At 41.7% G+C, this 22,196-nt stretch overlaps 1 protein-coding gene, 1 long non-coding RNA gene and 3 other non-coding genes across 5 annotated transcripts; 3 read left to right on the top strand and 2 right to left on the bottom strand.

The window, feature by feature from the left end:
• Positions 1–2,711: 2,711 nt before the first annotated feature.
• Positions 2,712–3,199, bottom strand: LOC143703949 (histone H3-like). The gene has a single exon (XM_077197398.1). The coding sequence runs from the start codon at positions 3,188–3,190 to the stop codon at positions 2,780–2,782; it is 411 nt and encodes a 136-aa protein (XP_077053513.1). The 5' UTR covers positions 3,191–3,199; the 3' UTR covers positions 2,712–2,779.
• A 4,463-nt stretch (positions 3,200–7,662) lies between these two features.
• On the bottom strand, positions 7,663–8,353 carry LOC143703948 (uncharacterized). Its single transcript, XR_013191497.1, has 3 exons — positions 8,255–8,353; positions 7,941–8,134; positions 7,663–7,824 (listed from the first exon to the last, which is right to left on the bottom strand). It is a non-coding gene; the product is annotated as an uncharacterized LOC143703948 (long non-coding RNA).
• Positions 8,354–18,018: 9,665 nt separating this feature from the next.
• Positions 18,019–18,090, top strand: trnal-caa (transfer RNA leucine (anticodon CAA)). Its single transcript has one exon. It is a non-coding gene; the product is annotated as a tRNA-Leu (tRNA).
• Positions 18,091–19,306: 1,216 nt separating this feature from the next.
• Positions 19,307–19,379, top strand: trnar-ccu (transfer RNA arginine (anticodon CCU)). The gene has a single exon. It is a non-coding gene; the product is annotated as a tRNA-Arg (tRNA).
• A 2,691-nt stretch (positions 19,380–22,070) lies between these two features.
• On the top strand, positions 22,071–22,142 carry trnal-caa (transfer RNA leucine (anticodon CAA)). The gene has a single exon. It is a non-coding gene; the product is annotated as a tRNA-Leu (tRNA).
• Positions 22,143–22,196: the final 54 nt, after the last annotated feature.

Raw genomic sequence — 22,196 nt, 5'->3', positions numbered from 1 at the left:
CTAGGGGTATTTTCCTCTTTAATTTTTCAGAAGCCTTGGGCGGGTGTCTCCAGCATCCTGTAAACACAGAGCTGGATACTGCCGACAAGGGTAGCTAACCCTTACCAGCCCCATTGGGGTCTCTTTCCTCCTGTCAGCTGTCTCTCCAGGCTGTCACAAGGTCTTTCCCTTGTTGCCAGCAGCACTATTCACCACTATATGTGACCAGTCACGGAAACTAGGGACACAAGTCGGTTCTGGGGCATTTTGAGTTATTCATAGATTCTGAGAGTGTAATATCCAAGCTTTCCAACGATGTGTAACATGTGGAAATCTGATAATATTTGGAGAAGTTGTGGCCATTTTAAAGTAGGCACTTAAAAAAGCTCAAAGAGAAGAAAACGAGCTAAAGATTGTGCAGTTCTCACCTGTCTCTGCTGCTGGGGGTGACAATAGGGCTCATTTACATCTCATTTAGATAAGCCATACCCCCTGTAAAGCTCCTCCATGTGCTTTACAGCTTTTTTTACACTTCGAATGAGTGCACTTCTGCCGCACTAGGCGAAAAACAATTGTGCTGCCCCTCTATTTGCAACGTACCAGCAACAACACACAAAGACCAATAATGCCATATAGCCTGCATATAACGCGTAACCAGCAACAACACATAAAGACCAATATGCCATATACATATAACGCAAAACCAGCAACAACACACAAAGACCAATATGCCATATAGCCTGCATATAACGCAAAACCAGCAACAACACACAAAGGCCAATATGCCATATACATACAGTATAACGCAAAACCAGCAACAACACACAAAGACCAATATGCCATATACATATAACGCAAAACCAACAACAACAAACAAAGACCAATAAGCCATAGGCCTACATATAGCGCAAATAGTACGCAACGCTCGTGTGCCCAAAATGTCAACAATATTAAAGTTTATGTAGGAGGCAAATGCCTGCTGGCATTTTTCTTTAAGCAGTTATTTCTGCAATTTTCCAAATAATCACATTTCACCTCCTCAAATTACTGTTGCAAATCTCTTTACACCACTTTCTTATGTGCGTATACACACACAAATGAAATGTCCGCAAGCACATTATATCATCAGCAGGTTCAGCATCTTAAATAACGACTAAAGAGCAAATGAAGCTTAACTTACATTTCAGAAACACGCACGGCAGGCCTTCATCGCAGCAGCAAAGGTCTTAACTGCATCCTCTATTTCGATTCTCCGTCACATATGAAACAGCCAGCCACCGCTGTCAGCGAGCCGAGCCGCCGTATTGAAGCACTGAGGGCGAGCGCGCTGCGCCCATACCTCCGGTTCAGTTTCCCGAGCCCACGAAGTGCGGCGAAAACATTTTCGGTGTAACTGCCAGACGGTTCATCTCGTCTGCGACAATCTTTGCGGCATCCATCTTCATTGAATTTTGATATCAGAGAGAGCTGGCCAGAGCACAGCATAATAAGTAGCCATGTGGTTGACTTGGAGGGCGGGGGCAAAAGCGCCGGGTTATTCAGTATGGAAATACACACAGACAATGACACGCCACGCCCCTACTGCATGCTAGAATCTCCGAAAACAAGCCGATTTCAACCTCAAAATGTAAGCTTTTAAATATACCAATACTGCTATCTCAAACATGGAGAGGCTTCTTCGTGATTTCAATTAACAGATTCTCCAAAAAATTGAAAATCACCAATTTTGAAAAAAAACTCTTCTTTCTCATTTTGCTCGAAAGTTGTGCTGCCGACTTGTGTCCCTGGTTTCTGTGACGGGTCACATATATATATATATTGCTTTAAACAGAAAATCATTTGTTAATCAAACGTTTAGCTGTCGCCCCTTTATGATAGAACTATTGTGCATTTTTTTTCACGGTTCTAACGGTGTATGGGTTGACTACATTTTTCTTGTAGGAGTGAAAAGAAAACCTACCAACATTAGCTAGAAACATTATTAAAGTAGTAGTAGAGAAGAGAGCCGTGCAACTGCTCAGCTTCAGAGTCAGTAACGTTACTGGTAAAGGCATTTACCTAACACACTGTAGCCCAATGTCAAAACGTTTTATGTAATTATATTATTAGTATAATAATATATATTACCCACGGCAATGGATCTTGCCCACCCCTAATAATAGATCCATTCCCACTGAGTAGCTGACGGATGTATTCCATCAAAATGGCTGACACGCGGCTAGGGGTCACGTGACTGGGAGATCCCAATAGTAGTAGTTCTCCATCACTACAAAATATAAGACAAAACGTTTAAGTCTCTTCATGGTGGACTGGCTCCCTGGAAGTATGGTGTTCACATTGTAAAACTATAATATTAATGTCTACAATTTAAGCATTTGCAACCTTACTATATTATTCACCTGAATTATGAGTTTTATCAACTAATATTTACAGTATTGAATCAAAACCAAGAACTCTACTCACTCCTGTTATTTTACATTTGACGAACACGACTGAAAGTTCATACATTTATACATATATAATGTCCAGGGGACAGAAACGTCACTCATTCAGTGGAATGGCTCTTGTATATTTCAGGAAACAGTATAAAAGGCCAGAGTCTGGAAATAGTATATTTTGCATATGATGTTTCCCCTCATAGTTACTCAGATCTGGCATTTACTGAGATCGAACCCCACACTGCATTGGACCCGGTTGCTTTATATTCAGCATTAAAATGGAAATTGTCTCGTTTACAGGAAGTGATGTGGCTCTTAAAAGAGCCGTTGGGTTTAGACGCGCGTGCACAGCAGCGGCGGGTTTAAGCGCGCTCTCCGCGGATGCGGCGCGCCAGCTGGATGTCCTTGGGCATGATGGTGACTCTCTTGGCGTGGATGGCGCACAGGTTGGTGTCCTCAAACAGACCCACCAGATAAGCCTCGCTGGCCTCCTGCAGGGCCATGACCGCGGAGCTCTGGAAGCGCAGGTCCGTCTTGAAGTCCTGGGCGATTTCTCTCACCAGCCGCTGGAAAGACAGTTTGCGGATCAGCAGCTCGGTGGACTTCTGATAGCGGCGGATCTCCCGCAGAGCCACGGTCCCGGGCCGGTACCGATGAGGCTTCTTGACACCGCCGGTGGCGGGCGCGCTCTTCCGCGCTGCTTTAGTCGCGAGCTGCTTCCGCGGGGCTTTGCCGCCGGTGGATTTACGAGCGGTCTGCTTAGTTCTTGCCATCGCTGCAGTTTCTTCCCTCGCTAGTCGCTAATGCTGATCTCTGTTATACGCCCGCTTTTATAGCATTGGACCGTCACGTGCTCACAGTGTCACGATGATGCAGAGGCTTGTGATTGGCTAGTGTGTGACGTATGCTTATGACTGCTAACCAATGACTGCGCGTTTCCTCTTTTCAAACAAGCGGTTTCCCGCTCAACACGCTTTTGTTCAGTTACTACTTTGTTCTTTAATCAGTGTAACAAACCCATAGGCTTTATTCTCACATTGCTGGATTTATTTGTTCTGAAACACGGGCCTTAATTCCCAGATATTTGATGTGTTTTTGAGTAAAGGGAAACATCTGTTAATGTTTAATGTTCAGTTATGATTGACATTTGAAAGAGTTTGATATGTTGAAGTTTTGATCGTTATATTGAGCAGAAGATTAGGGTTTATGGTTATGAATAACTGCATATATTAATACTCTGAAACATGTTTCTTTGTTCATTGAGCAATAACTTTGCTAAATTGATAGTCCAGTACAAGTTTGTTTCTGTGCAAAAATATTTTAATGATATAATATAACTACTTCACATACTTTTGAGACTCAACCTAAAATAAAATAAAAAGCTGATTTCACTAAAAACATTAAATTAATTTAGAAAAAAAAATCATAGATTAAATCATTTAGGGAATTTTACATGATTTATTCAGGATTCCATAAAAACTTCATAAAGAAATATGGTAACAATATTACACATGATATTTTAAAGTAAATACCACAAAACATTATTTACAGTGTATACAACAAACATCTAATGCTCATGTGTCCCTTATAACAATTTAATAACTACAACTGTAATATTTATGATAATTCTCACATCTTTATGGGGCGGATATTAAAAATAGACTAATTGTTTGTCTGTGGTCTCTTTTTTTATCTTTATAAAAACTGTTTTCAATTAAGATGTTTAACTAAAAACACTATTTTATTGTGTTAGTCTTTAACATGTCAGTGATCAGCAATAAAGGCCTTAATTTTTAATCATCTTCCATATTTTCCCCATAAGAAGAGTTGAGATGAGTGTGTCGGGTTAAAGACTGTAACCGGTTTGAAGGGAGACATTGCCTTAATATGATATTTTTAATTTAGTCTCTCTCTCATATATTGCCCTTCTCTCTGTTCATCTTTTCTTCATGAACAATAAAGTCTTTCTGCTGAAGTGATCAGACGCTCCTCAGTGTTTCAGTGACACATTACATCAAATATTATATTCACAACTAAACTATGAGTTGGCATGATTATATCGTTACTTAAACCATGACTATTTTATTCAAATGATTCATAAATGAAGTGAGAAACTAAAGCTGAACCCCTGAAACAATGGTAAATCTGCAGATGTGTGTCTGGGTCGAAGCTCTTGTAAAAGACAATATATGGAAGTATAGAAATAAATACATTGGGTAAACTTATGGATTAAAATAACATTTTAAAAAATGATAATTTTCCATCATAATTTTATAGATATGAGTTGTTAAGCTTGACAGTATATTCCCTGACTATAATACACCTAAAAGTATGAATAGAAACTATGATACTTTACTTACCATCTTCTGCACTGCTAAAGGAGCCTGAATGATGTCATTTCCATTAAATCACAAATGGGCATCTTATTAATTAATGATTTAGTCTAAATTATTATGGAGAATAGTTGGCCTGATGTTCAGACTGAGGGACATCACTTTATAGTCAGTTTTTATTAAATATATTTAATTTGAGAAATATATTTTCACAAGAAAGTAACAATTAAATTTACAATATTGCCTGAAAAAAATTGTTCAATATTTAGAAATTAGACATTTTATGAATATTATATTTATTGTAATAGGACATACCAAATTACTATGAAAAGCAGTTTTGGTGAACCACCATTTTAGAAAGTCTGGGGGACTTAATTGCAATATAGTACTATATTGTCTATCATCATTTTTTTTTTTAATTTTATTGCTGTTGCGTTTAGAGCTTTCAAGAAGAGAATCTTGTGGGATCTGATATTGACAACGAGCCCGTTCCCTGTTCATCCCGACCAAGATCCAGGAGGGAGGGTGCGCCTAGAGGCCGAGGGAGACAAGGTCGGGGCAGGGGCGCAAGAGCCAGCACCAGCCGAGAGCGTGGAGAAGGCGGCCGTGGGAGAGGGGGAGGCAGCGGTCGGGCTAGAGGCCGAGGGAGACAAGGTCGGGGCAGGGGCGCAAGAGCCAGCACCAGCCGAGAGCGTGGAGAAGGCGGCCGTGGGAGAGGGGGAGGCAGCGGTCGGGCTAGAGGCCGAGGGAGACAAGGTCGGGGCAGGGGCGCAAGAGCCAGCACCAGCCGAGAGCGTGGAGAAGGCGGCCGTGGGAGAGGGGGAGGCAGCGGTCGGGCTAGAGGCCGAGGGAGACAAGGTCGGGGCAGGGGCGCAAGAGCCAGCACCAGCCGAGAGCGTGGAGAAGGCGGCCGTGGGAGAGGGGGAGGCAGCGGTCGGGCTAGAGGCCGTGGCAGTCTGCTCGCTGACCTGTCACGGGAGGACTTCAAAAGGGTTGAAGAGCTTCATAAAAAGAGGATGGCAATTGAGCAGGTATGTGTACATACATGACAGCTAACTTGTCATTTTTTTTGCAGAATACGTCTAACGCTAACTTACAAACTCTTTTAGTTCAAGCACTACTATTGTCATTGTAACATTTCTGGTCCAAGGGGTCAGACAGACAGTGTGAGACGTGATCTTTCCTTTTGTTATTGTAATGCTCCCTCATACATTGCGAGGCAGACAGTGTGCAACAGTGAACACACTAAAAAGTTTAATGAAAGTACTGCCTTATTTATTTTATTAGAATAAAGCTTGCACACATGAATTCATTTTGCCTGCTAGATGGTTTATGCGAAAGTTGTATGTGTCAAAGGGCTAATAAGAACATCGTCTAAGTGTGATTTTGTTTTAACAGGATAGGATAAAGAGTCTGACAATAGATGAGTGCCAACAACTTCTACAAAGATGCCTCACTCGTGAACCTAGTCTCATCTTTGACCTCATGAGTCTCACCCCTGATCCCCCTCAACCAGGACCTCCTCATCCACAGGCACCCAGCTGGTGTGTCTGTAGAAACTGCAGAAATATGGCAACACTGCTGGAACAGAAATGCTGTCAACAACAACCACAAAACTGCACATCACTGTTGCCACACATGGAGCTGTACATCTTGCAAGAGGTTGTACTGAGACTGGCCAGGTGAATCTGGAATGACCTTAGGGCAGAGGTGGACATCCAGGATACGGGAGAAAGTCACAGACAGTTCCGCTATGCTGCATATAGGAACTTTGTTGTCTGGCAATACGGTGTTCTGGGACCAGGATATAGAATTGTTATAGCTTCATGCTGTGTGTGGAAAATTAGAGATCGTTTCCCGGATCATCATGGCAATTACGTAGGCTTTATTCCGGCCAGAGTCTAAACCTATTGTGTACTCACAATAAATCTTCTTAATTGCTGTTTATTCTAAGATATCTCAGGAGCTATACTTGCACAGTAAAATTAGCTGGATCAATACATGTGTGTATTTGACACAAAAATTTTGCACCATTTACCTTTGTTGATATGCTGATAATAAAGTCTCTTCAAAACATATATTGTTTTTTCATGTACTTCATATGAGTTTCCCATACTTCTATAAAATATTTGTAAGTGGCTTTAGAAAGTTCACAAAGTACAATAGTTTATGTAGATTGTATGTGATAACTGTTTATAACTTACATGTGCCAATATAAATAAAATTTACCCCTTAGAAAACCATAAATACGAATAAATGTTTTGCACATTTTGTATTTTATTAGCTCTAATGTATAAATTATATACCGTTCTTTTATACATGGCATACATTCACCAGAAAATGTCAGATATGGCACAATGTGAACAGGGGAAATGTAAAAAGTATAGATACGGCCCCCTTTATATGTGTGAGATGGTTGACCTGTAAAAAAAACATAGGTTTACATATCATTAGGACTTTATAGGTATAAAAAGATATACCTTTTTAAAATAATTCTATCCTATGTAACAGCAGTGTACACTGTAGAGGTTTTAATTAAACAAAATAAGGCACTTGACTTGAATACAACTCACCTAGCCCTCGGCGGTCTTTCTTTTCCTTCAATTGTTGTACTGTTGGGGCAGGCCCACCAGACAACAGCCCCAGCCTTCGTGGATCATCAAGTGTAAGAGGCTGCTTTCCTGTCATCCTCTTAGGAGCCAACAGTCTTGAATGGAGAATGGCACTCTGTAGATCTGGGATGTACTTGTAGGTTTTTGGATTCTTGATGGTGTACAGCCGCCACATCTTAGATTTTCTTGTTAAAAATTTTGCCGTACCTCAGAGGTGTAAACAAAAACATGTCAATATTGCCATTGCATGCATAGAATCAATTATGTAGTGTAGGTAAACAGTTATAAGAAACTTACTGATGTGAGCCATCAGCATTTGTTCGTGCTCCTCGGTTTAGGTGGTAGTTATAATCAAGCCCTGCCAACAGGGTCCGAGCATAGTACACTGGTGGTTTGAAGCAGAAGCGCTTTGAGGCATACATAAGAATATGGTTATGGAATGACTCCAGGTCTGAGGTCGATCTATAAACAAACAATAAAGGAACAAATAAGACAATATTTGAAACCGGCATTTATGAAAATTTGATAAAGCAGCATTTTGGTGGTTTATAACATAATTGCATTCCTAAAATGTCTACCTGAAAGTGAGATACTTGGGTATGTTTTTCAACCAGCGTGCGTCATAAACGATCTTTTAGAGTCTTTCGTGTGCTGCAGAGCCCTTTGGAATCCAGTCTTTATTCCTGTCTTCCTCCAAAGACCCATGTCGACAGGCCCCAAAGTACCACTCATGTACGCCAGTCACATGATGCAGAACTCCTGTCCACAGATCCTGTAATAAAACATTTATGAATTGTAAATCATGTGTAATACAAAAAACATTTGACAAACCTCCTTTACACATTAGTTTACTCTAATTGCTTAGTAAAATATACAGTAAATAAAAACTTACGTTGAAAGCTTCAAACGTTTCTGCTTCCTTACAGCTGTACCAAAAGTGGTTGCAAATGTCTCTGTTCCAACTCAGAAGCAGGGAACAGTCCTTCTAATGTCCGGCCTAAAAAAAATTGTATAGGTATAAAATAATTAAATAATAAAATAATACCAGAGGATAAACACATATCAATAACAGTATACATGCAGCCAGAATCTTTTTACTAAGGTTCTTTGCACCATGCCAGATATCCAGGCTGTGTTTCACACCGCAGTCTTTGTATTGGCCACTGTCTGTAAAACATCAAAGTAGTATTATTATTCATTGAACAGCACACTTTTTTTTATTGAAGTAATAAAGTGCCTTTGTGATGGAATCCTTCACTGTGCATTTTTCAATTGGAAGAATAAGGAAGTCTAGCAGCATCTTTATAACGTCATGATAGACTATGGATGCGGGACGACCGATGACGTCTTCCTCTGTGAGGACCATAGGTGCGTCAGGTGGAGTAGTAAATTCATGGCTTTCATCTTCCTTATCTTCCGGATCATCGTGCACAGTCTCATCAAGGCCAAAGACAGGATAATCCTCTAGCGACATTCCATTTGGGAGAGCAACACCAGACCTGCAAATGTAAAGAAAAATATATTTCACACATCACCCGGTAAACAAAAGCTTCTGCCAGCCACTCTGGTCCGAATTAACATTAGTCTGGTAGCTTTCCACACCAACACCTACAATGGGTTTTTACATATAGTTGATAACCCTAGCAGTTCCGTGGTTTTCGCATCTGTATTGCTTTCGGAGACTGATTGCAGGAAGGTCTTTTGGACATGCAACAAAGGTTTAGCCGCAATGAAAATCATACACTATATTGAACAAAATGTACAAGCATCACAGTCTTTCCATTTACAAAATGATAAATAATAATTATAATAATAATAATAATAATACACATACCTAATGACAATTTGCGGATCCAGATTTTCTGCTTCATCCACGTCAGCGGAGGTTTCCCAGGTCTCGTGTTCTTCTGAGAGCTCAACCTCCTCGGTCTCATCTTCTTCTGTGGATGACTGTGATTGTGTCTCTGTATCCGGAGTCCAAGTTTCATCCCATGTGTCATCATCCCAGTCAATCCTTTTGAATGAAGTTATTTTAGTGCCCCTTTCAGTACCATCACAAATAAAGACCCTAAAACAGTAAAACTTACATTGAATTTTGTAGATTGTTGAAGGCATATTCATCAATCTCAACTGCATTTACACTAGTTGAGGACCTAGAAAAAATATTCAGTAAATTACCCAATATAAAGCAAAAACAACTAAAGTTTAAAAAGAAAAAGGTATCTTCTCAGAAATCTACAATTGTATTTACCTTGCTTTCTCTTGTGAAACAGTTCTTCTTTCTTCCTCACTGCTACTACTGCTGGCCATTTTCTCAATTCCCTTCACAGAGAAATCTGCTTCTCTATAAATTACACACATATAGAAGATAGAATCTGTTGCTAATCCTTGTTGGAACAGTCACAAATACAAGACTTAGTTTCTACTGTAAATAATTTACCTTGATGATAAATATGATAATAACTTACCGATCAGACAGTGACTCCTCAATTGTGGACACAGCTGGTGGCTGGGGTCGGGCCCATTGAGTGTGTGTCAGCGGAGTGGATGTTATTTTATCATAGCTTTAACAAATATTGAATTATACACACGTTAGTTGTTTGTTCTAACAAAGTACAAGCATAAAACATATTTTATATTTTAATGCACAGATATGCATCAAAGTAGATTGTTTGGAAGGGCATCCAAATTTGGGTAGTCACGTTTGGTGGCACAATTATGTTGCAAATTATAAACTAACTCAAAAACATTCATGCAAGACAAAATGTCAAATGCCCTTCCGTGTTTTATTTACTTATTATACTGATCGATTGAGTGACCGAGGACTCAAGACATGATATGCAATGGAGAAGTAGCTTGTTGCATTTGTGTAATAAATACTATGGTGGAATTATCGAAAATGAACACACAAGGTTTTAGAATATTTCAGCATGATACCATTTACCATTTGGTCATAAGGCTACTTTAGACAAATTGAGATGTTTACCGTGTCTACGCGGTGCATGACTTGTGCCAGGGCTAGCATCGCTAATCATAGCTTACCTTTTACTAGCAGTGATTTTAAATGGATTTCTGCAAATAGCATGACAAACTTTACCTGTCTAGTAGAATCTTCGCCAATGCGGCATCAGTGGGAAGCCCAACCTGTGTTTTTAGTGCACGCCAGCGTGTGAAATGTTCACCCAAAATCACTCTGGTCTTGTTTCGATGTTCAGCGGCCTGTCTCTTCTTTTCATACACTTCGTGTACACTTTTTCTTTTTCGACCCTCAGCCATTTTCAAAGGAATAGCTGAAACCGTAACTCACACATAATACACCTGAAAGTGTGCATGCGCAGAAAGCTAAAAATACATAGGGACGAGCACGTACGACGGCCTTACGTAAACATATAACCAGAATGATTGACACTTAGGTGGACCAATAGTTTAGACTACCCACCCGGAAAAAGAAAATCCTCCGCTTTACCTTTAATGTTACTCAGGAAACAGGTCACAGGTTTAATTCGTTTGAAGTACTTGTACTAAATATTACGCTCTTAGATGTAAGGAAGAAATCCCTATTATCTCTAGCCTTGGCTACTGTATATAGACCTCCAGGGCCCTATGCTGATTTCCTAAAAGAGTTTGCAGAGTTTCTCTCAGATCTATTGGTCATTACCGATAAAGCAATAATTGTTGGAGATTTTAACATACACGTAGATAACACAAATGATGCGTTAGGGACTGCGTTTACAGATTTATTAAACTCTTTTGGGGTCAAGCAAAACGTCAGTGGTCCCACTCATCGTCTAAATCATACACTAGACTTAATTATATCATATGGAACCAATCCAACTGATATAGATATTATACCGCAAAGTGACAATCTCACTGATCATTACATGGTATCTTGTATAATACATACTGCTGAAATTTGTCATGTTGCGCCACGTTATAGACCAGGCAGAACAATCCTTCCAACCACTATAGATAGATTCTCAAATAGCTTACCTGATCTATCTCAGCTGCTCAGTGAACCCAAACAAACAGATGAACTAGAGGAAATGACTAGCAGTTTGAGCACCATTTTCTCTAGTACATTAGATATTGTTGCACCAATTAGATCAAAAAAGGTTAGAGAGAAAACTAAAGCACCTTGGTACAATAGTGCTACGCATGTTATCAGGAGAGAAACTCGTAATTTAGAGCGTAAATGGAAACAAACTAATTGAGAGGTCTTTAGAATCGCGTGGAAAGACAGTATGTCACGTTATAAAAAGGCTCTAAAAGCAGCCAGGGCTGAGCATCTCCACAAACTAATAGAAAATAACCAAAATAATCCAAGGTTTTTATTCAACACCGTGGCTAGACTAACAAATATACACACATCACCAGAGCAAAATATTCCGTTACAGTATAGTAGTAATGATTTTATGAACTACTTTAATGAGAAAATAGAAAGAATCCGTAACACAATTGTAAATGTACACTCTTTTATGGTGTCTTATGATTCAGCCTCAATTATCGCCCCTCTGGAACAACTACACTGCTTTACAACTATAGGACAGGAAGAGCTAAATAAACTTATCATTGCATCGAAACCAACAACATGTTTATTAGATCCAATACCCACTAAACTACTGAAAGAAGTGTTACCTGTAGTGGAAGAGCCTCTTCTCAATATAATTAACTCGTCTTTATTTTTAGGTCATGTTCCAAGAATATTCAAGCTGGCATTAATACAACCTCTCATTAAGAAACCGCAATTAGACCCAAATAACTTAGCAAATTACAGACCCATTTCAAATCTTCCATTTATGTCTAAAATACTAGAAAAAATTGTGTCCGCTCAATTGTGCTCTTTCTTGCAAGAAAATGAGATATATGAAAAATTCCAGTCAGGATTCAGACCGCATCATAGCACAGAAACTGCGCTAGTTAAAATTACAAATGATTTACTTTTAGCTTCTGACCAAGGCTGTATCTCAATACTAGTTCTACTCGATCTTAGCGCTGCGTTCGACACTATCGATCATAAAATACTCCTGGATCGACTACAAAACTACACTGGTGTTCAGGGACAGGCATTAAGCTGGTTTAGATCGTACTTATCAGACCGTTACCATTTTGTCTGTTTAAATGGGGAAAAATCGAAGATAACGTCAGTAGACTATGGAGTGCCGCAAGGATCGGTGTTAGGCCCTCTGCTATTCTCAATATATATGCTCCCACTTGGTAATATTATAAGAAAACATGGAATTAATTTCCACTGTTATGCTGATGACACTCAATTATATATTTCATCACGGCCAGATGAAAACACTAACTTATCAAATTTGACAGAGTGTCTCAAAGATATAAAATGCTGGATGACGCGTAATTTCCTGCTACTAAATTCAGATAAAACAACAAATTCAGAGGTATTACTTATTGGTCCAAAAAACTACCCACAAACTCACTTACAATACAACTTTAATATAGAAGGATGTCCTGTTACTTTATCCACTACAGTAAAAGACCTGGGTGTTATACTAGACCGCAACTTGTCTTTCGAAAATCATATTTCATATGTTACAAGAACAGCCTTTTTCCACCTTAGAAACATTACAAAGCTACGTAACATGCTATCTGTTTCTGATGTAGAAAAGTTAGTTCATGCATTCATGACCTCGAGACTAGATTATTGTAATGCTTTATTAGCTGGCTGTCCTGCATCCTCAATAAACAAGCTACAGTTAGTGAAAAATGCAGCTGCTAGAGTTCTTACTAGGTCAAGAAAATATGATCATATAACACCAATTTTATCATCTCTACACTGGTTACCTATCAAATTCCGTATCAATTACAAAGTACTATTACTGACCTATAAAGCCCTAAATGGTTTAGCTCCTGTGTATTTAATGGACCTTCTATCGCCCTACAATCCATCGCGTTCTTTAAGATCACTAAATTCGAGGCTTCTGGTCATTCCTAGGATATCTAAGTCCACTAGAGGAGGGAGGGCGTTCTCACATTTAGCTCCTAAACTCTGGAATAGCCTTCCTGATATTGTTCGAGGCTCTGACTCGCTGTCCCAGTTTAAAACTAGATTAAAGACGCATCTCTTTAGCCAAGCATTTACATAATGCTTACCTTTTATACCACTGCTGAATCAGATCAAATGCATTTAATATTATAAAACTTGAAGAGTCTGTAGGTTATTTGTATAGGTTGCATAGTATTTACAGTCATTACGTTCCTGTGTATATCAGAATCAGAATCAGAATCAGAAAGAGCTTTATTGCGTGAATGACGGGTGGTTGGGTAGATATTGTGTTTTGCGGTAGGTGGTATGCCATACGGAACCGTTGCCACTGAACCTGCTTTAACGACGACAGTGGGGCTCGACAGCCTTAGTCAAACGGGTCGGCGCGTATGGTTGGGCTGCGGAGAGATTGTGAGATTGTGGTTGGGTCTCAGCAGCAGGAGGGATGTAGAGGTCAGTAAGCAGGGCTGAGTTGAGTGGGGGACGGAGGGGGGTGACTCTGGGACGCAAGAATCACTGTCTTCATGTTTTCTATCATTTACGCCCGTGTTATGGAAATCATTATGAACAGCAGCTACGCTAATTATTTTCCCTTTTTGCTTTTCTGCTGTTATCTCGGGATGCGAGTCCCGAGAAAAACGGCGTTCGTCAGCTCCAGTTTGTATCCAGCCTTTCACGGAGACTTCAGATACCCCAATCACAAAGCCTGTGAAGAGAAGACTCAACACCGGCGATATGGACCCTCTATGGTGGACGGCACTGATCCTCAACAGCTCGTCTCAACACCGGCGTGATTACTTGGACTTCCAAAAGATGGAAATGGATAAATATTCTAAATGTTCCGATCCAATCTGCCTTGTAATGCTGCCCGAATCATAAATCATGCACTGTTCCTTCGTTGGCCAGAGGAGAACTGGCCCTCCGACTGAGTCTGGTTTCTCCCAAGGTTTTTTTCTCCATTCTGTCACCTGATGGAGTTTTGGTTCCTTGCCACTGTTGCCTTGGCTTTTGGCTTGCTTAGTTGGGGACATTTAATATTCAATAATATTATTGATCTGCCTTACTTAAGGTGGACGTTGACTCAATTTTCTTTTAGAAACAAACTCTGTTATACTATTTTCATGTTATCACTGTGAAGCTGCTTTGATACAATCTGTATTGTAAAAAGCGCTATATAAATAAAGGTGACTTGACTTGACTTGACTTACCTTTCCTTACCTTTCCACGTAGATATGTTCCTGCAGACGCCAACCTTGAGGGTGCCATCCGTGAGGTGCACATCTTCGCAGATGCCTCTGAGCAAGCTTATGGAGCTGTAGCCTACATGAGAACTGAGAACAAGGAAGGCCAGATCTACCTGTCTTTTATCCTTGCTTGTTCACGAGTAGCTCCAAGACGTCTGCATTCCATACCACGCCTGGAGCTTTGTGGAGCACTGGTTGCAGCGCAGCTGGCTCGTGTCCTTGAGAGGGAACTTACCTTGCAATGGCTCGAACTGTGTTGTGGTCAGACTCCACTACAGTACTAACCTGACTACACTCCCAGTCTTGCCGCTACAAGGTCTTCGTGGGCGCCAGAATAGCGGAGATACAGGAGTTAACAGAGAAGTGCACTTGGCGCTACGTGGACTCGGCGAACAATCCTGCTGATTATTTGACGAGAGGGAAGACCCTGGAGGCCCTAATAGATCCCAACCGATGGTCTCAAGGACCTCCCTTCCTTCTCCAGAACCCAGCCACCTGGCCAGAAAGACCCAGCACCGAGCCATTTGAGGACAGACAAGAATTCCGGAAGGCCACCTTCTGTGGAATAACGGTTACCTCACCAATGTTGATCAGCAGGGATGACAAGGTGTACCACACCAGGCAGGAGCTCATAGATGCCACTGCTCAAGAAATCCTAGGACAAACCCCTTCCAGTTCACCGACTAATGCTGAAGAGTAACCGTCCTCTGCTAAGACTGCTTTACTTATGTACATGTTTTATCCCAAACAAAGAGCAACTTCCACATCCTGCTTCTTCGTTCAGAAAATCTGTGTGTTTGCCCTGTTCAAACTCCTCATTGACTAAGCCACATGAATGAGATGGACCATTAGTAGGGCAAGCGAATCGTTGTCCAGTGGCCTGTCGAAGTAGTTGTTCATCCGAATTACTTTGTGTGCTGGCCTTGTTTAAATGCCAATGTGTTGTCCCAAACAAAGAGCAACTTCCACATCCTGCTTGTTCGTTCAGAAAATCTGTGTGTTTGTGTGTGCATGCCCTGTTCAAACTCCTCATTGACTAAGCCACGTGAATGAGATAGACAAATAGTAGGGCAAGCAAATCGTGCTTGATGTTTGGAATGTTCTTAAAAGGAGAACAGAAAGATATATTGAAGGATTGTATTGGTATTTTAAGTATGAAAAAATGTTGCAAAGCTTTTATGTTGTTTTTACTCCAAGGGTTTCTAAAGTTTTAAAAGATCTAGCATGGAATGTACCTGAAAGTGATTTGGATTTTTAATTTTAATTTTTACTTTTATTTTGTATATTTTAAATGGCATCATGATATTTTTCACAAGGACAAGGTTCACGTGACATTCTCTCTCTGGATTTCGAGGATCGGTTCAGGCAGATTCTGTAGGCTGTGGTTGTGGTCTCCGCATTCTGTCTGTTTTTATTGGTCCACACCTTTTGCTCTTTCATTGTGACATTACTAGAGGTGTGCAAATTTCTTCTCTGCTGATTTTCCTACTTATTGCTTGTAGATGATTGGTTGTAAATGTATAAAAAAAAAAAAAAAAAAAAAAAAAAAAAAAAATAAGGCACTGGCCTCCTAAGCCAGGGATTGTGGGTTCGAGTCCCATCTGGGGTGGTTTACAGCAGAGTGGTGCAGCGGAAGCGTGCTGGGCCCATTACCCAGAGGTCGATGGATCGAAACCATCCTCTGCTAAGACTGCTTTACTTATGTACATGTTTTATCCCAATCAAAGACCAACTTCCACATCCTGCTGGTTCGTTCAGAAAATCTGTGTGTTTGTGTCTGCATGCCCTGTTCAAACTCCTCATTGAATAAGGCACCTGAATGAGATGGACAATTAGTAGGGCAAGCGAATCGTGTCCCAGTGGCCTGTCGAAGTAGTTGTTCATCCGGATTACTTTGTGTGCTGGCCTTGTTTAAATGCCAATGATGTTGTTGTCACTAAAGCCAAGGTCTTTCACAGCCCCGGTGGCCTAATGGATAAGGCACTGGCCTCCTAAGACAGGAATTGTGGGTTCGTTTCCGATCTGATGTGTATTACAGCAGAGTGGCGCAGCGGAAGCGTGCTGGGCCCATAACCCAGAGGTCGATGGATCGAAACCATCCTCTGCTAAGAATGCTTTACTTATGGACATGTTTCATCCCAAACAAAGAGCAACTTCCACATCCTGCTTGTTCGTTCAGAAAATCTGTGGGTACTTCTCAATATCCTTCCTCGTCTCCTCGCTCCTCCGTCCTCCATCCTATGACCCGGAAACCAATCAAGCACAGCCATCTTGAAGGACATCTCAATTCTCTAATTGCACCGCGAGGAGTCGAGGATCGAGGAGTGAGGAGGCTTTCAGAGGAGTTATGAGCAAGGATACACAGGTGTATCCTATGCGGAAGTGTTTTATTGACTAAACGTGACGCACGTATACATTCTCCTCCCCCTTGACATCGGTCATAATAATTTGAATTTATACTTTACCTTTGCAGTTTATATAAACCACACATCTCACATATTTCAGGAGGGTATCTTGCTTTATTATTATTCATTATGAATTTCTTAAATAAACAAGCTTCAACAACATAAGGGAAGATCCTTTGAGCGCTACTGATGACGCTGTGAAGTGACATTCGAGTGAGCAAGTATTCCAATGCCAATGATGTTTTTGTCACTTATGTACATGTTTTATCCCAAACAAAGAGCAACTTCCACATCCTGCTTGTTCGTTTCAGAAAATCTGTGAGTTTGTGTGTGTATACCCTGTTCAAATGCGTCATTGACTAAGCTACCTGAAGGACAATTAGTAGGGCAAGCGAATCTTGTCCCAATGGCCTGTCGAAGTAGTCGTTCATCCGGATTACTTTGTGTGCTGGCCTTGTTTAAATGCCAATGATGTTGTTGTCACTAAAGCCAAGGTCTTTCACAGCCCTGGTGGCCTAATGGATAAGGCACTGGCCTCCTAAGCCAGGGATTGGGGTTCGAGTCCCATCTGGGGTGGTTTACAGCAGAGTGGCGCAGCGGAAGCGTGCTGGGCCCATAACCCAGAGGTCGATGGATCGTAACCATCCTCTGCTAAGACTGCTTTACTTATGTACATGTTTTATCCCAATCAAAGACCAACTTCCACATCCTGCTTGTTCTTTCAGAAAATCTGTGTGTTTGTGTGTGCATGCCCTGTTCAAACTCCTCATTGACTAAGCCACGTGAATGAGATAGACAAATAGTAGGGCAAGCAAATCGTGTCCCAGTGGCCTGTCGAAGTAGTTGTTCATCCGGATTACTTTGTGTGCTGGCCTTGTTTAAATGCCAATGACGTTGTTGTCACTAAAGCCAAGGTCTTTCACAGCCCCGGTGGCCTAATGGATAAGGCACTAGCCTCCTAAGACAGGAATTGTGGGTTCGTTTCCGATCTGATGTGGATTACAGCAGAGTGGCGCAGCGGAAGCGTGCTGGGCCCAAAACCCAGAGGTCGATGGATCGAAACCATCCTCTGCTAAGACTGCTGTACTTATGTACATGTTTTATCCCAAACACAGAGCAACTTCCACATCCTGCTTGTTCGTTCAGAAAATCTGTGAGTTTGTGTGTGTGTGCCCTGTTCAAATGCGTCATTGACTAAGCTACCTGAAGGACAATTAGTAGGGCAAGCGAATTGTGTCCCAGTGGCCTGTCGAAGTAGTCGTTCATCCAGATTACTTTGTGTGCTGGCCTTGTTTAAATGCCAATGATGTTGTTGTCACTAAAGCCAAGGTCTTTCACAGCCCCGGTGGCCTAATGGATAAGGCACTGGCCTCCTAAGACAGGAATTGTGGGTTCGTTTCCGATCTGATGTGTATTACAGCAGAGTGGCGCAGCGGAAGCGTGCTGGGCCCATAACCCAGAGGTCGATGGATTGAAACCATCCTCTGCTAAGAATGCTTTACTTATGGACATGTTTCATCCCAAACAAAGAGCAACTTCCACATCCTGCTTGTTCGTTCAGAAAATCTGTGGGTACTTCTCAATATCCTTCCTCGTCTCCTCGCTCCTCCGTCCTCCATCCTATGACCCGGAAACCAATCAAGCACAGCCATCTTGAAGGACATCTCAATTCTCTAATTGCACCGCGAGGAGTCGAGGATCGAGGAGTGAGGAGGCTTTCAGAGGAGTTATGAGCAAGGATACACAGGTGTATCCTATGCGGAAGTGTTTTATTGACTAAACGTGACGCACGTATACATTCTCCTCCCCCTTGACATGGGTCATAATAATTTGAATTTATACTTTACCTTTGCAGTTTATATAAACCACATATCTCACATATTTCAGGAGGGTATCTTGCTTTATTATTATTCATTATGAATTTCTTAAATAAACAAGCTTCAACAACATAAGGGAAGATCCTTTGAGCGCTACTGATGACGCTGTGAAGTGACATTCGAGTGAGCAAGTATTCCAATGCCAATGATGTTTTTGTCACTTATGTACATGTTTTATCCCAAACAAAGAGCAACTTCCACATCCTGCTTGTTCGTTTCAGAAAATCTGTGAGTTTGTGTGTGTATACCCTGTTCAAATGCGTCATTGACTAAGCTACCTGAAGGACAATTAGTAGGGCAAGCGAATCTTGTCCCAATGGCCTGTCGAAGTAGTCGTTCATCCGGATTACTTTGTGTGCTGGCCTTGTTTAAATGCCAATGATGTTGTTGTCACTAAAGCCAAGGTCTTTCACAGCCCCGGTGGCCTAATGGATAAGGCACTGGCCTCCTAAGCCAGGGATTGTGGGTTCGAGTCCCATCTGGGGTGGTTTACAGCAGAGTGGCGCAGCGGAAGCGTGCTGGGCCCATAACCCAGAGGTCGATGGATCGTAACCATCCTCTCCTAAGACTGCTTTACTTATGTACATGTTTTATCCCAATCAAAGACCAACTTCCACATCCTGCTTGTTCTTTCAGAAAATCTGTGTGTTTGTGTGTGCATGCCCTGTTCAAACTCCTCATTGACTAAGCCACGTGAATGAGATAGACAAATAGTAGGGCAAGCAAATCGAGTCCCAGTGGCCTGTCGAAGTAGTTGTTCATCCGGATTACTTTGTGTGCTGGCCTTGTTTAAATGCCAATGATGTTGTTGTCACTAAAGCCAAGGTCTTTCACAGCACCGGTGGCCTAATGGATAAGGCACTGGCCTCCTAAGCCAGGGATTGTGGGTTCTAGTCCCATCTGGGGTGGTTTACAGCAGAGTGGCGAAGCGGAAGCGTGCTGGGCCCATAACCCAGAGGTCGATGGATCGAAACCATCCTCTGCTAAGACTGCTTCACTTATGTATATGTTTTATCCCAAACAAAGAGCATCTTCCACATCCTGCTTGTTCGTTCAGAAAATCTGTGAGTTTGTGTGTGTGTGCCCTGTTCAAATGCGTCATTGACTAAGCTACCTGAAGGACAATTAGTAGGGCAAGCGAATCGTGTCCCAGTGGCCTGTTGAAGTAGTCGTTCATCCAGATTACTTTGTGTGCTGGCCTTGTTTAAATGCCAATGATGTTGTTGTCACTAAAGCCAAGGTGTTTCACAGTTTTATCCCAAAAAAAGAGCAACTTCCACATCCTGCTAGTTCGTTCAGAACAATCTGGGTTGGTTTACAGCAGAGTGCCGCAGCGGAGGCGTGCTGGGCCCATGACCCAGAGGTCGATGGATTGAAACCATCCTCTGCTAAGACTGCTTTACTTATGTACATGTTTTATCCCAAACAAAGAGTGAAGTGGTTTTCAATCTTTCCGAAAAATAACTTCGCAGAGATCTTTGATGCCAGAAATAATTAGACTTTATTTTCGAACGCCGTTCCGTTCCATAGAACGGCGCTCTAACGCTCTGGCTCTCCGGCCCACTGGCCCTCTGGCCTTCCAGCGCGCTCCCGAGTATATTTTGGTTCAGAGTTATATACATAAATCTTCTTCCAAAGAAGGTAGCACACCCTATAGATAGTTTTGGGTAAAGGTCTTTTACCATGTGACTTCTCGGAATAGAATTTTCTGCAGCAAACAACATTCCATTCAAGGTCTTTCACATACACAGAGGAAATACAAAGTCACAGACAGAAGAAATAATTGTGTCCAAATATATAGCTAAATTACTTGTTTTCTAAATAATAAAATCTTCAACAAGAGCAACTTCCACATCCTGCTTGTTTGTTCAGACAATCTGTGTTTGCCCTGTTCAAACTCCTCATTGTCTAAGCCACCTGAATGAGATGGACAATTAGTAGGGCAAGCGAATCTTGTCCCAGTGGCCTGTCGAAGTAGTCGTTCATCCGGATTACTTTGTGTGCTGGCCTTGTTTAAATGCCAATGATGTTGTTGTCACTAAAGCCAAAGTAATGGGGGCACATGAACACAGGTCTTTCAGAGCCCCGGTGGCCTAATGGATAAGGCACTGGCCTCCTAAGACAGAAATTGCCTAAGACAACCCAGAGGTCGATAGATCGAAACCATCCTCTGCTAAGACTGCTTTACTTATGTACATGTTTTATCCCAAACAAAGAGCAACTTCCACATCCTGCTTGTTCGTTCAGAAAATCTGTCTGTTTGTGTGTGCATGCCCTGTTCAAACTCCTCATTGACTAAGTCACGTGAATGAGATGGATAATTAGTAGGGCAAGCGAATCGTGTCCCAGTGGCCTGTCTAAGTAATTGTTCATCCGGATTAATTTGTGTGCTGGCCTTGTTTAAATGCCAATGATGTTTTTGTCACTTATGTACATGTTTTATCCCAAACAAAGAGCAACTTCCACATCCTGCTTGTTCGTTTCAGAAAATCTGTGAGTTTGTGTGTGTATACCCTGTTCAAATGCGTCATTGACTAAGCTACCTGAAGGACAATTAGTAGGGCAAGCGAATCTTGTCCCAATGGCCTGTCGAAGTAGTCGTTCATCCGGATTACTTTGTGTGCTGGCCTTGTTTAAATGCCAATGATGTTGTTGTCACTAAAGCCAAGGTCTTTCACAGCCCTGGTGGCCTAATGGATAAGGCACTGGCCTCCTAAGCCAGGGATTGGGGTTCGAGTCCCATCTGGGGTGGTTTACAGCAGAGTGGCGCAGCGGAAGCGTGCTGGGCCCATAACCCAGAGGTCGATGGATCGTAACCATCCTCTGCTAAGACTGCTTTACTTATGTACATGTTTTATCCCAATCAAAGACCAACTTCCACATCCTGCTTGTTCTTTCAGAAAATCTGTGTGTTTGTGTGTGCATGCCCTGTTCAAACTCCTCATTGACTAAGCCACGTGAATGAGATAGACAAATAGTAGGGCAAGCAAATCGTGTCCCAGTGGCCTGTCGAAGTAGTTGTTCATCCGGATTACTTTGTGTGCTGGCCTTGTTTAAATGCCAATGACGTTGTTGTCACTAAAGCCAAGGTCTTTCACAGCCCCGGTGGCCTAATGGATAAGGCACTAGCCTCCTAAGACAGGAATTGTGGGTTCGTTTCCGATCTGATGTGGATTACAGCAGAGTGGCGCAGCGGAAGCGTGCTGGGCCCAAAACCCAGAGGTCGATGGATCGAAACCATCCTCTGCTAAGACTGCTGTACTTATGTACATGTTTTATCCCAAACACAGAGCAACTTCCACAT

Source organism: Siphateles boraxobius, unplaced genomic scaffold (assembly GCF_051911475.1).
Source record: "Siphateles boraxobius isolate OS27281-9 unplaced genomic scaffold, OSU_SipBor_1 39, whole genome shotgun sequence".
Lineage (NCBI taxonomy): Eukaryota > Metazoa > Chordata > Actinopteri > Cypriniformes > Leuciscidae > Siphateles > Siphateles boraxobius.
The sequence above is the reverse complement of the archived record's forward strand: the minus strand, read 5'-3'. Positions and strand labels throughout refer to the sequence as shown.